This window comes from Dasypus novemcinctus, chromosome X (assembly GCF_030445035.2).
Source record: "Dasypus novemcinctus isolate mDasNov1 chromosome X, mDasNov1.1.hap2, whole genome shotgun sequence".
Lineage (NCBI taxonomy): Eukaryota > Metazoa > Chordata > Mammalia > Cingulata > Dasypodidae > Dasypus > Dasypus novemcinctus.
The window spans coordinates 2,603,985-2,617,286 of record NC_080704.1 but is presented as its reverse complement, the minus strand read 5'-3'; the positions used below and the strand labels follow the sequence as shown (position 1 = coordinate 2,617,286).

Below are 13,302 nucleotides of genomic sequence, written 5' to 3'. Positions count from 1 at the left end.
CCAACTTTGGGCAATAGTGAATAATGCTGCTGTAAACAGCACTGAGGAGACAGTGGCCACGGGAGGTGCTGAGGGCAGGGAGAGGGAAGAAGAGATGAGATGTGGGGGCATTTTCGGGACTTGGAGTTGTCCTGGGTGGTGCTGCAGGGACAGATGCTGGACATTCTATATCCTGCCATAACCCAGAATGGACTGGGGGAGAGTGTGATCTACAATGTAAACTATAATCCATGCAGTGCAGCAGTGCTCCAAAATGTATTCACCAAATGCAACGAATGTGCCACGATGATGAAAGAGGTTGTTGATGTGGGAGGAGTGGGGTGGGGTGAGGAGTATGTGGAAATCTCTTATATTTTTTAATCTAACATTTTGTGTGATCTATGTATGTTTCAATAAAAGACAATTTTTAAAAAAGGGAAAAAAAGTCATTGATTCTCGTCATCACAGACAGTGACATTCCAATCAGGTTGTCACGAATGCCGAATTCGCGAATTCCAACCCCCCCCCCCCCCCCCCCCGGCGAGACGCAGGGGGCTGTTCCCTCAAGCTTCCGGTTCACCACATGGCCATCCACCAACCCGTCCCCAGCTTGGGTGAATGTGCTTTGTGGAAAGACACCTGACTGAATATATGTTTTGTTTAAAAGATTTATTTATTTTTTCTCTCCCCTCCCCACCCGGTTGTCTGTTCTCTGTCCATTTGCTGTGTCGTCTTCTTTGTCTGCTTCTGTTGTTGTCAGCGGCACAGGAATCTGTGTTTCTTTTTGTTGCGTCATCTTGCTGTGTCAGCTCTCCGTGTGGGCGGCGCCATTCCTGGGCAAGCTGCACTTTCTTTTGCGCTGGGCGGCTCTCCTTACGGGGTGCACTCCTTGCGCGTGGGGCTCCCCTACGCGGGGACACCCCTGCGTGGCAGGGCACTCCTTGAGCGTATCAGCACTGTGCATGGGCCAACTCCACATGGGTCAAGGAGGCCCGGGGTTTGAACCGCAGCCCTCCCATATGGTAGACGGATGCCTTATCCACCCGGCCAAGTCCGCTTCCCTAAATATCCTTTTTTTTTTTTAAAGATTTATTTATTTCTCTCCCCTCCCTCCCCCCCAGTTGTCTGCTCTTTGTGTCCATTCGCTGTGTGTTCTTCTGTGACCGCTTCTATTCTAATCAGCGGTACCGGGAATCTGTGTTTCTTTTTGTTGCGTCATCTTGCTGTGTCAGCTCCCCGTGTGTGCCATTCCTGGGCAGGCTGCTCTTTCTTTCACGCTGGGCGGCTCTCCTTACGGGGTGCACTCCTTGCGCGTGGGGCTCCCCTACACGGAGGACACCCCTGTGTGGCAGGGCACTCCTTGCGCGCATCAGCACTGCACATGGGCCAGCTCCACACGGGTCAAGGAGGCCCAGGGTTTGAACCGTGGCCCTCCCATGTGGTAGACGGACGCCCTAACCACTGGGCCAAGTCCGCTTTCCCTGAATGTATGTTTTTGATTCACTGCCAGTGAACACACGGCCAACGGCACCACCGCTCGCCAAACGAAGCTGATGTCCCACGCGGGTCCTCTCCGAAAGACACATCCCAGCCTCCTTGCACTTAAAAACGCTAGACACGGCTTCAGCACTGGGCCGGGGGTCATTTTAACCAGTGACATCACCCACAAAAATGAGCAATATGTAGCAATAAACCGACCACAGAAAGGCACTTGTTCATAGCATGAGCGCTGAAAAGGGAACGCGGGGCATAATGCTGCTCAACCTCAGCTGGAAAACGTGGGCGCTGGGCCACTCGTATTTTTTTCCCTTGTTTTGCACAACCTCCAGATGACCACAGAAGCCCTGCCCGTGCAGATCTGGGGAGTTCCAAATAAATCTCAGTCAGCAGGGGAATTCACAGAAAAGGAATTCAAGCACACTGAGGATTCAGAGTACTTAACGGTGCTGTGTATTAAGGACATAGATTCAGACAACATAATTATACTAGTTGCCATGACATTCAGCAAATACTGCTGCTTCCCTCTAAAATTTAAAATATCCCCGGCACCTCCGCAACCCACTATAATGCCGTGGGGTGCCTTGGCACACGGTTTGGGAACTGCAGCCCATCTCACGCTGTATCTCCCGCCCTTTCCTTGGCCAGAAAGGCTCATCCCCCTCTTTCCACACCTGGAAAACTCCTATTCATACTGCAAAGCCCTGGACAAAGGACGCCTCTTCCAAGAAGCCCTCTGCAGCCCCTCCCCGGCCAGGACAAAGCATCTCGACGTGCGCGCAGGTGATTCAGGCACACAAAAACGGTTTGAGAAAATCCTGGAGTCAGGAGGGGTGACACCAAGGCCAAGCCCCCAGCCAATTAAATCAGAATTCCCAGGGACAGGACCCAGGACCCAGGACCCAGGTTTAAAGCCTCCCGATGGCACGGCAACTTTGTCCAGCTCTGCAGACCACGGCTAGGCATTTCTACTTTGCTTAATACTTTTCCGAACCGTCCCCCTCTGCCCTGGTGGCCACTCCCACCCTGCCTCCGCGCTGCTGACCAGAGGGCCCTGTGAGCTAAAGCTCCACGTTCCTCACAGGTGGCCACCGAAAACACCCACCCTCTGGCTCCTGCAGCACCATCGGCAGGCAATAACCCAGCGCCCCCCGTTACTGCTTCTTGCTTGCCCAGCAGCCTTGCCTGCAGGTGCACAATCGCCCACACCTGCTTCTCTTTCTACACCCCCTCCATCCCCAAGTCCAGCCTCCCCCTTCACATCCGGCTTCCTCTTTGCTCACTCTCCAAGCCTCTGCACGGAGATGAAGGCTCTGCTTCCAGCCCCCTCACGTGCCCCGGGCTTGCTCACCCCCCGTGGCATGTATCCCACGGCACCACATCGACAAAGCAGGGCATTGGGGCAAAGTCTTCTTCTTCTCTGCAGTCCCAGCCACCAGTGCAGAAATGCAGCATTCAATCCACGCAGGTTGGAGAGGTGCCTGAAGGAGCTACTGCAGGGACGAACGGGTGGGCAGATGGACGGGTGGATGGATGAGTGGAGAGACGAGTGTGGGGGGATTGATGCATGCATGGGTGGGTGGGTGGGTGGATGGTGAGCAGATGGATGGGGGGGATAGGAGGGTGGATAGTGGGTGAGTGGATGGGGGATGGGGAGAGGATGAATCAATGGATGGGTAGGTGGATGGATGATGGATGGGTGGGTGGATGGATGGGTGAGTGGGTGGAAAGATGGACGGATGGATGGATGGTTGGATAGATGGGTGGGTGGGTGGATGGGTAGATGGGTGGATGGATGGACAGATGGATGGATGGATGGACAAATAGATAAGTGGGTAGGTGAGTGGATGAATAGGATAGAAGGATGGATGGATGGATGGTGAGGGAATGTGCGAATGGATGGATGGGTGGGTGAGTGGGTGGATGGATGGATGGGTGGGTAAGTGGGTGGAAAGATGGAAGGATGGTTGGATGGATGGGTAGTTGGGTGGATGGATGAATGGATGGATGGACGGATGGACGGGTGGATGGACAAATGGATGGATGGATGGATGGATGGATGGGTGGATGGACAAATGGATGAGTGGGTAGGTGAGTGGATGGATAGAAGGCAGGAAGGATGGAAGGATGGAAGGACGGATGGATGGATGGATGGGTGGGTGGGTGGGTGCGTGGGTGGATGGATGGATGGATGACTGGGTGGGTGGATCAATGGATGGGAAGGAAGGTGGGTGGGTGGATGGATGGATGGACGAGTGGGTGGGGGACTGATGGATGGGTGCGTGGGTGAATACATGGATGAGTACATGGGGGACTGATGAAGGGTAATGAGTGGATGGATGGGTTGGGGGGAGAGATGGAAGACAAATTGATGGATAAGTGGATAGATAAGTGAGGGGGGTTGATGGAAGGGTAGGTAGATGGGTGGGTGGAAGGGTGGAAGGATGGACAGATGGAGGGGTAGGTGGATGGATGGGAGGATGGACAGATACATGGGTAGGTTGGTGGGTGGATGGATACATGGGTGGATGTGGACGGATGGACACATGGGTGAGTGAGTTGCAGAGACCTCATGCCTCGTCTGAGACGAGTTCACTCTGAGGATTAAGCAGCACAGGGGGCCTTCCCTGACAAACGCTCCCTTGCAGACTGTGTCTGCTTTAGCTAACCACAGGCCAGTCCCTCAACTCACACCCCACGAGGGCCCTGGCTGAGCCACGTGGTCCACACGGCTCCTCCTGGAGAGTGCTGTGCTGCTGGCTCACGCGGCGCCTCTTCAGTCCTTTGTCCTCCATGCTACACGTCCAGAGACAGCTGCTCTGTGGTTTGAGCTTGGGGGGGGGGGGGGGAAGGAAACCTCTGGAACAGGCCCAGCACTGGCCCACCTCATGGGGGCAGCCACGCCCAGGACACTCACTGGGGCAGCCACGCCCAGGACAGCCTGAACCACTGGCTCCTCCAAGCTCTCGCTCTCTCAGAGTCTATTTCCCCACCTCCGTTCCTCTCCTCCCTTCAGCCCCCTGATGATTTCTAACTCACCCGCTCATAATTCAAAACCGAAGATATTTAAATGCCATCCTATAATCAACATTGTCACGTTCATCCTAATTGAAAGAAATGGTCGAATTTATGCTCATCAAAGAAACAAAAGAAGGGCCGGCCGGGTTCAAGCAAGTATTGCAAATGAAACCCAGAGCTAAGGGGAAAAGGAGAACGTTTGGTAAAACGACAGTCCAGTGGTTCTCAACCAGCCACGCGTTAGGACTTCCTGAGAGGCTCTTAAAAACCCTGGGCGCAAGCTCATAAAGGAGAGCGTGCGGGGCGGAGTTTGGGTGAGGGATTATTTTTACAAGCTCCCATGGAGCCTGGTACAGCCCTGGCCGAGCTGAGAACCTCAGCTCTGAGTCTCTGGAATTCATTGCTGGGTGAGGCGAGCAAGTTTGTGTTTGATAGTCCCCCGGGCATCAGGTGAGAAGGCGGATGGAGGGAGGCAGAAATGTACAGTGCTGACTCTGGCAGGTTCTTAGCCTGAGCATGGGACACAGCCGCACTTAACATAATTGATTTTTCCTTGCAATCCCAAGTCTTTTACCAAATGCATTTTTAAAATGACTCTGAGAGTGAGAGCTCTTTATGACTCCCCCGAGTGCCCAAGGGGTCCAGGGGACACAGCAGTCAGGGACTCTTGCATGAGTCCAGCAAAAACATTGATGGGGATGGAGCAGAGATCTGAAAGAAGAAAACAGAAATGAAGAAAGGGGATGGGTTGAGAGAGATTGAGGAAATTCAATCAACAGGATTTGCTAACACATCCAATGTGGGAGGAAGGAGATGGCAGGACTGGACTATGATGCTTCTGTTTGAGAATATGGGCAAATGGTCATATCATAAAAGATAAGACTGAAGGAGGGGATGCAGACCAGGGAGGAATAATGAGGCGCTTTGGCTACAGGGCATTGAGACACCACTGCTCATTGCTTAGACTCAAAGGTCAGGCCTGTGGGTGAGAGCCTAGGAGGACAAGAGGGGACATCCCAGGGGGTGGACAGGGGGGATTGCTCTGCTGTCACTGTACACAGTATTAGCTGAGGCTAAACTTCCTCTCTGTTGACCCAGCTCCACAGTTCGTTCCCGAACTAAGCCCCAGCTTGTTATTTTGCAGGATGCAGATTGCAACCCACAGCCCGGTGAAGATGCTTGGGATTGCATGATGGCAAGATAAAGTGTATCTTCAACTGGAGACCGTCTGTGACACGCTGGTGCAGCTGCTTCACGGGGAAGAGGTGTTGGCGCTGGGAGCCCTGGGGTGGAATCCAGGTACGGCCAAGGTGCAGCTCAGCTGTGGTGCTCGGCTAAGTTCCCTGCAGCGAGGCTGTCTGCCCTCGCCCCCTACCACTGCATCCCGTCCTTGCAGGTTGCCCACTGACACCGTGAATAACCATCTTCCAAGCCCTCGGAAACCAGGTCTAGTTGACTGCCAAACCCCGCCCTCTGCCTGCTACAGTGTTGCTCTGCAAAAAAGAGGAGTCCAGAAACGAGGACAATTAAAATGCAGTGCATGACCCCAGACCACTTCCAAGAACAGACAAGAAAATGCCCAATAGGCCATTATTGGGACAGCTGGGAAAATTGGAATATAGACGGTCAGCTCTGTATCAGTGCTAAGTTCCTTGGACTTGACAGCTGTATTTAAGGTGGTGATATAAATGGGCACCCATGTTTGTAGGGATTCTATGTGGAAATATTAAGTGTTAGGGGAGCACGATGTATGCAACCTTCTCACAAATGATTAGATGATAGAGATAGACAGAGGTAGAAAGAGATAAATAGATAAGAGAGATGATAGACATATAGATACAACTATAGATAGATGATAAACAGATCTAAATATGGCGGCGGACTTGGCCCAGTGGTTGGGGCGTCCGTCTGCCACATGGGAGGTCCACGGTTCAAACCCTGGGCCTCCTTGACCCGTGTGGAGCTGGCCCACGCACAGTGCTGATGCGCGCAAGGAGTGCCGTGCCACGCAGGGGTGTCCCTGCGTAGGGGAGCCCCACGCTCAAGGAGTGCACCCCGTGAGGAGAGCCGCCCAGCACGAAAGAAAGTGCAGCCTGCCCAGGAATGGCGCCACACACACGGAGAAATGACACAACAAGATGATGCAACAAAAAGAGACACAGATTCCCGTGCCGACCACAACAGAAACGGACAAAAACAAGAACATGCACCAAATGGACACAGAGAACAGACAACTGGGTGGGGGGGGGGGGGAGAGAAATAAATAAATCTTTAAAAAATAGATTTAAATAGATGATAAAGTAAAATAAAATCATAGATGATAGATAATAGATCAATGATAAATAGATGATGGATAGAATCGACAGATGAGAAAGAATTAAATAACAAATGTGGCAAACACTAGTAGTTGGTAAATCTGGGGGGGTATGTTTGAGTTCTACGTAGTGTTTTTGCATTCTTTGCAAATTTGGGGAGTATATTTGAGTTCTGTGTGTTATTCTGCAAATACCCTGTAAGTATGGAGTTATTTTAAAAAATTTTAAAATTAGAGAAAAAATAAAAATCTAACAATTCTCACCCCTTCATCAAGTGAGTTTCATCTTGTGCTGAGTAAATAAAAAAGAGACCATTGCAATTCCTAGCTAGATTTGAATCCACACACTTCTCTGAGAGAAAGCTAAAGACCATGGTTAACTCGCAATATCGGGGTTCTTGCAGTGTTTACAAAACCTCCACGCCTCCAAGTCCATTTACCCTAAAGACAGTGTGCCCTGGCAATTCTGGTCCACTGTATTCCTGATGAAATGTCTGCATTTTCTGGTCTGCATTCCCTTATAACGCTGCAAACACTGAGGCAATGCAGAAAGAGAAGAATCCAGAATTCTTTGGCCACATTCTCCACAGCTGACTCATGTCTTCCAGGCAGGCAAAATTTTAACAGTCTCACTACACCGGATGCCTCCTTAATAAGGGCTGTTGATCCCATTAATGTCAGTTCATTCTTTTTTAAAAGCACCCCTGGAATCATTAATTTGCTTTTCAAAGATTGCTGATTAACTGTGACTCCTCAAAACTGAGGAACTCTGCCAGACAACTTTTTACAAAGACAAAGGGACTGTCTTGCCAAAGTAAAGTGATTTGAGAAGGTTTAGATTTGCAAGAGCTTTCAAACTAGTTCCACAACCATCCACAGTGACACAGGCATTTCCACCCCATTGGGGAGAAATGGAACAAAGCTTTTCCTGCAATCCTTACTCAGCAAAGCCTGGGTGCCACTCGGATGTTTTTCTACTCCAATCTATTTCACTTTTTTCCTTTACAATACAAGTAGCTGGCTTCACCTCAGATTTCTTCAGCACCCTTTCCTGCATCTCCACCTGCAATTTGAGAAACACTGGCTTGAAGGGTTCATGTCGCTAGAGGGAGGAAAAAGCAAGTTTCTGGTTTCCTGTTTAGGGGAATTGTTAATAATAGGAATGGATTATGGTAACGCCGAGTCATACCGAGACAAAGCTGAAACAGACCCACGTGCTATCCCCCCAAAACCGACGTGGAAACTAGAAGGTGAACAGAAAATTCAAGAAGAGGAAGTCATGCTGGCACAGAAAGAAGTGAAGAGAGAGCAGTACCTCAAGAAAGGCAAACAGAAACTTTGATTAGCTACAGTCTTTCACCCAAGAGACTGGCAGAAACAAAAAAGAACGAGGTTTCGGCTGTCCATGGCCAAACCAGAGATTCCACCGGGCAAGGATGAAGTCAAGTCTTAAAGCAATATGGCGGCACCTAGTAGACCGAAAACATGAGCGTCCAGACCTACAACACTCCCGGAACTGATAAGCCCCAGACGTAAAGTGCTTTCTCAAAAACAAGGATCTTGTGTCTTCAGCTCTCCCCAGGTGAGATGTGCTGAAGCTTCGTCCACAAAGAAGGCGCAAAGGCACCGAGTTTCATGAAATGGAATTAAATCGGAAGGTGAAGAGCAGGCAGCAAGGGAAGGCATGATGATGGACCATCCAAAGCATTTCCTCTGCTCGATCTCTTAACGACTTGGACACACACCCACAGGGGTACAAGGCAAAGGCCAAGAAGATTCCAGAAAACAAGCCACGCCTGCCCCGGAGAGGTACCTCCCTCGGACCCGTTCAATGAATTCCAGCTGCCCCGGGTGTTTGCGTTTTCAGGCAGCCGAGGACGGCGCACAAACGCGCAGAACGAAACCGTCTTGGTCGACGGCTCGCCACGTGGCGCCGGATTCGGCGTCCCAAATCCATTTTGCACAATCCCACAGGATGAGCTCCCATCACTCACGCGGGGGACCGATTTCCGCTTACTCACTGGGGTCACGTTACAGTCTGGGATAAATGCCACTCGACCACCACGGCTTCCACCCAGCAGCTCCTGCGGATTCCAATGCTGGGCTCCAGGGGTTCTCAACCACGGCAAAACTGACATTTGGAGTCGGGTCATTTGGTGGTGGGGGGGGGGGTCCCCATGAGCCTCCCCACCCACTAGATGCCAGCAGCATCCACCTCTTTCCCCAGCTGTGACAACCAAAAGGGTCTCCAGGCGTTGCCCGGTTGGGAAGGCTGCTCTCATTAAAGCTCAATAGTCCACTCTTTTCTTTTCCAGCTTCACGGTCCCCGCAGCCACTCCCAGGAGAATTTCTGAGGACCTGGGACCCCCAGGGCCCGAACCCAGACCCACTGGGGTTTTGTACTCAGAACGGACACTGAGCCAAACACATATTTGTATGGGAATGTGTGTTCTAAGATCCACCTACTTTTCTGCTAAAGGCCCGTTTGTACCTTTGGCACAGCCTGTTCCTACTTCGTCTCCAGATGTGGGTGGGTTGGGAGGGGAAGGTCAGCGAGAGACCCCCAAAGACACCCAGGGGTACTCGAGGTCGGTCCTCGCTCGGTGGGAGAAGCTGGCTCCTTCTCACCTCCAGGTCCCTGCCAGCCAGCACATCCACGCTCCCCGGCTCTGCCCCCACACCCTTCCGTCCTTTTTGTCGAAGGAATGAACAAATCTCACCATTGTTATAGCATAGCCTGTGCATGAGTTCAAGCTTATTTAATTCCGTATCCAAGTGTGCCTAGCTTCTAGAAAGCCAATTAAGTAATAGAAGCCCTACAGACTTTAAATATTCAGAAAGGATGTACACTGAATGTGAATTTAAAGTCACATCCAGATGGAATGTGGGTGATACGGTAACTCAAGCTTACCTGGAAAGTGGGTGATAGGCTAGTTCAAGCTTAGCTGGTTTTCAAACAAATGGTTAAACCCTAAAAAACTAACAAAGTCTAACTAAACCTCTCCTGGCCCCACCCCATGTGTCTCTTGTATAAAAATAACCTAAAACTTCTATTCCGGGTTCAGCAGACTCCTGGCCCGACCGGTGGTAATAAATCTTCCTTCTCAGAGATTCCTGAGTCCTGGCCCTCAAAATGTGATCATTGAATCCTCTCTGTTTCCCTTACAGTTAGCCACAGTGAGCAACCAAAGGGGGTCATTCTGGGTTAATATTGCTGTGGCTTTGTTTAGAGGTTGTTTGTTCCGAGGCCCAAAGAATATAAGGCCACTCCCTGCTTGGCACCGAGCTCTGTCAGCTCACTTCAAGCCCCAGTCACTATTTTAAATTAAAATTTAAAGAAAAAAAATAGGGTTGTACAACACAAAGAAGGAACCTAAGGTAAACCATGGATTATCATTAATAGCCCAATTGTAACAACATTCTTTCATCAATTGTAACAAATGTACCACCCTAATGCAACAATGTAACAACCATACCACCCTAATGCAACAAATTAACCACATATCAAATGTACCACCCTAATGCAACAAGTTAACAATGTAACAAAGGTACCACCCTAATGCAACAAGTTAACCATGGTGGGAAGGAGATAGGGAACTCTGTACTTTAGGCACGCTTCTTCTGCAAAATGACAACTTTTCTAATTAAAACAATAACGGCAACAAGAAAACACTCAAGCCCCTCAGACCCAGCAAGATTTGCCACCTGGCTGCCCGGAGATCCTTGATTATACGGCGACGATCACACTGGATGCCTCACAACCTATTTTCTTATTTGGATGCTTCTGTTCCTCAGGAGATTGTAAATTCTTGAAAGACCAGAACCTTCTCTCCTTCATCCCACGAGTGCCCAGCAATGGATCAATGAATGAATGCAAAGCTGGGCAGACACAGGGAGAACCCACCGGGCAGTTTCACGGGCAGCAGAGAGCAACCAAGAAGAGGGGAAATCTTGGTTGTGGGTGATGAACGAGATGGGAGAGAAAGGGAAAAAGTGGGAGTCCAATTCTATATCCCCCACACCAACTTCATCTTTTCTAAAGCTGACCAACTGGAAACAGCATTTCTTGGATACACAGGACACAAAAAAGAGCTTCAACCCAAGAGGAAATCCTCCCTAAAACAACAACTCATTTGCCAATCCCCAGGGCAGAGCTGGAAGCCCAAAGCCAGGACATCCCACTGCCCAAACCAGGTCGTCTCCTTCAGCTGCCCAAGGCTCAGGACACACTTTTTAAATTAGACACACCCAACACTGATAAAGACTCCCAGCAAGTCTGATATGTAACATTTTTTTGTGACCTCTGTATCTTAAAAAAAATACAATTAAAAAATTAATGGAGGTGGGGGGTGGGCAGTGGGGTATATGGAACCTCTTATGTTTTTTAATGTAACGTTTTGTGTGACCTATTAACTTTTTAGAAAGATAATTAAAATACACAGAGGAAAAACTAAAAAAACAAACGAAGTGTCCGTGCACTCATAAATGCAATGAATGTGCCACAATGACGAAAGAGGTTGTTGATGGGGGAGCAGTGGGGGCGAGGGGAGTGGGGTATACGGGAACCTCTTATATTTTTAAGTGTAACAGTTTGTGTCATCTATGTAATCTTTTTTAAAAAATAAGTGTTTAAAAATGCTTCAACTCAAAGAAAAACAACAAAACGTGTCCCTACTCACATGAAAAAAAGAAACTTAAAAAGCACCCTGAGTTCTCAAACGCGGCTGCCAGCATAACCCCAATATTTAGCGAAAAGGGAGAGAGAGAAAAATAAACCACAGTTAAGGGACCGACAGGAAGTACCTAGGTTGTATGTGGGCACAGGGGCCGAGAAAGATTTTCATTCCGGGCTTCACGTTTTCAGAATTTCCTGCGGGGACAGAGGCTCAACCTGGCAAGAAAAACGCTTTATTCTGCTCTGGGCCACCAGTTCAGCAGGTCCCCGGGCGCCGGAGACGTGGAAATCTTGGGTGGCACGGAAAGGCCAAGGATTTCTGAACCTTTCGCGGGCTCAAAGTTCCCTCTCTCCGCCCCCGCCTTCCCCGAGGCCGCTCCCCAGCGGATTCCAAATTCAAGCCGCGGGCGCAGGGCGCGGCCGCCCGGGACGCGCTCCCGAGAGGCCTCCGCGCCGAGCAAACTCTGGGAGGCCCCGCGCACACCCTGGCGAGCCGCCCCGCTTCAGGGGCCTGCCGGGGCCGCGGAGACGCACGCACGTGTCCGGGAAACACAAGGAAGCCCCCGGGGGGGCTCCAGTTCTCTGCCACCTCCTGAGTTGGCGACTCGTAAAACCCGCGCTGAGGCTTCACCGCGGAGCGCGCCCGAACCCGCCTCCCAAAGGGAGTTGGAGCCCGGAACGCGCGGGCCGCTCCCGGGACGCTGGCCGCGCCGTGGGCACCGCGCGCCCCGCGGCAGAAGGAGGGGCCCCGAGGCGCCCCCTGCGCCCCTTCCCGGCCACCCCCCGCTCTTCCCGCACCCGCGCCCGCCGAGGGTCTCCCCCGCGCTCGCTCACCCTGCGGGGCGGGCGCCAGAGAGCAGAGCAGGCCGAGAAACAGCAGCGCGTGGACCGCCTGGCGCGCCATGGTGCGCCCGGAGCGCGCAGGAACCGTCCGGGAGTGGCGGGCGAGGGCGGCGGCGGCGGGAGGGAGCCGCGCGGGCGGGGCGGGCCCTGCGGCGGGGGGAGAGGGGGGTTCCTGCGGGGAGGAGGAGCTCCCGCCCCGCCCCGGCCTGCGCCCGCCTCCCACCCCGCGGCCTCCCTCCGCCCGGCCGCGGCCTGGGGACACCTCGGCGGAACCGGCGCCCCGGGGAACCGAGAGCCGGGCGGGAGGCGAGGCCGGGGCGGTACCCGCCAGGAGAGCAGAGAAACTCGCTCCGTTTCTGGGACCGCGTGGACCTTCTCCCTGCCCCCAAGGGAGCGCGCCGGGGCCCTGGCAGCAGAGAGAAACCCGTCTCGCCTCTGCCAAGTGGATCCGGCCTACCCCCGGCCCCCACCCCAAACCCCTCCCCTAACGCCCAGTCTGGAACAACAGAGCCTGGAAAGCTGCGGGGTGGGGAGCTGGCGGCCGGAACTTTGGGGAACAGCGCGCGGTCCCTCTGAGACCCACTTCGCGCGCCGGCGGCAGCTTCTCCCCCAAGCGCGGGGCGCGGGCGGGGAAGGGAGCAGAAAGGTCTGGCGGTGCGTGGGGAGGGGGCGGGTACGCGTCCCGCCGTCGCCTGGTCGGCGCCCTCGGGCACCCGGGTCTAGAGAGGAGAGGAAGCACCGACCGCAGCAGCTGTGGCCTGAGCGCCCTCCGCGGACCCGCACCTGAGATATTTTTAAAACGTTTGGCATTAGCAGCGCGTCGTTTTCCTCCAGGTTCCTGGAATAACTGCCCAGACTGACACATCCTGAGTCACGACCCGGAGTTCAACACTCAAACCACACCCAATTGTGAGACCAGCTCCGACCCTGAGCGCCCCTCCCGGCCTCCTGGGACCCCCCAGAGCGGCCTCCCTGT

General features: G+C 52.5%; 1 protein-coding gene across 6 annotated transcripts in view; it reads right to left on the bottom strand.

Moving 5' to 3' along the window:
- Positions 1-12,472, bottom strand: part of LOC101436077 (CD99 molecule (Xg blood group)) — a 46,116-nt gene extending 33,644 nt beyond the window's left edge. For 3 of the 6 annotated variants that reach the window (XM_058291313.2, XM_058291312.2, XM_058291317.2), the window contains exon 1: positions 12,318-12,470. In XM_058291313.2, the coding sequence (XP_058147296.1) occupies positions 12,318-12,387 (70 nt within the window). In that variant the 5' untranslated portion in view covers positions 12,388-12,470. Of the gene's footprint in view, positions 1-12,317 lie in introns of all 6 variants that reach the window. The other 3 variants (XM_058291316.2, XM_058291318.2, XM_058291314.2) reach the window with 2 other exon arrangements.
- Between the last annotated feature and the right edge of the window lie 830 nt (positions 12,473-13,302).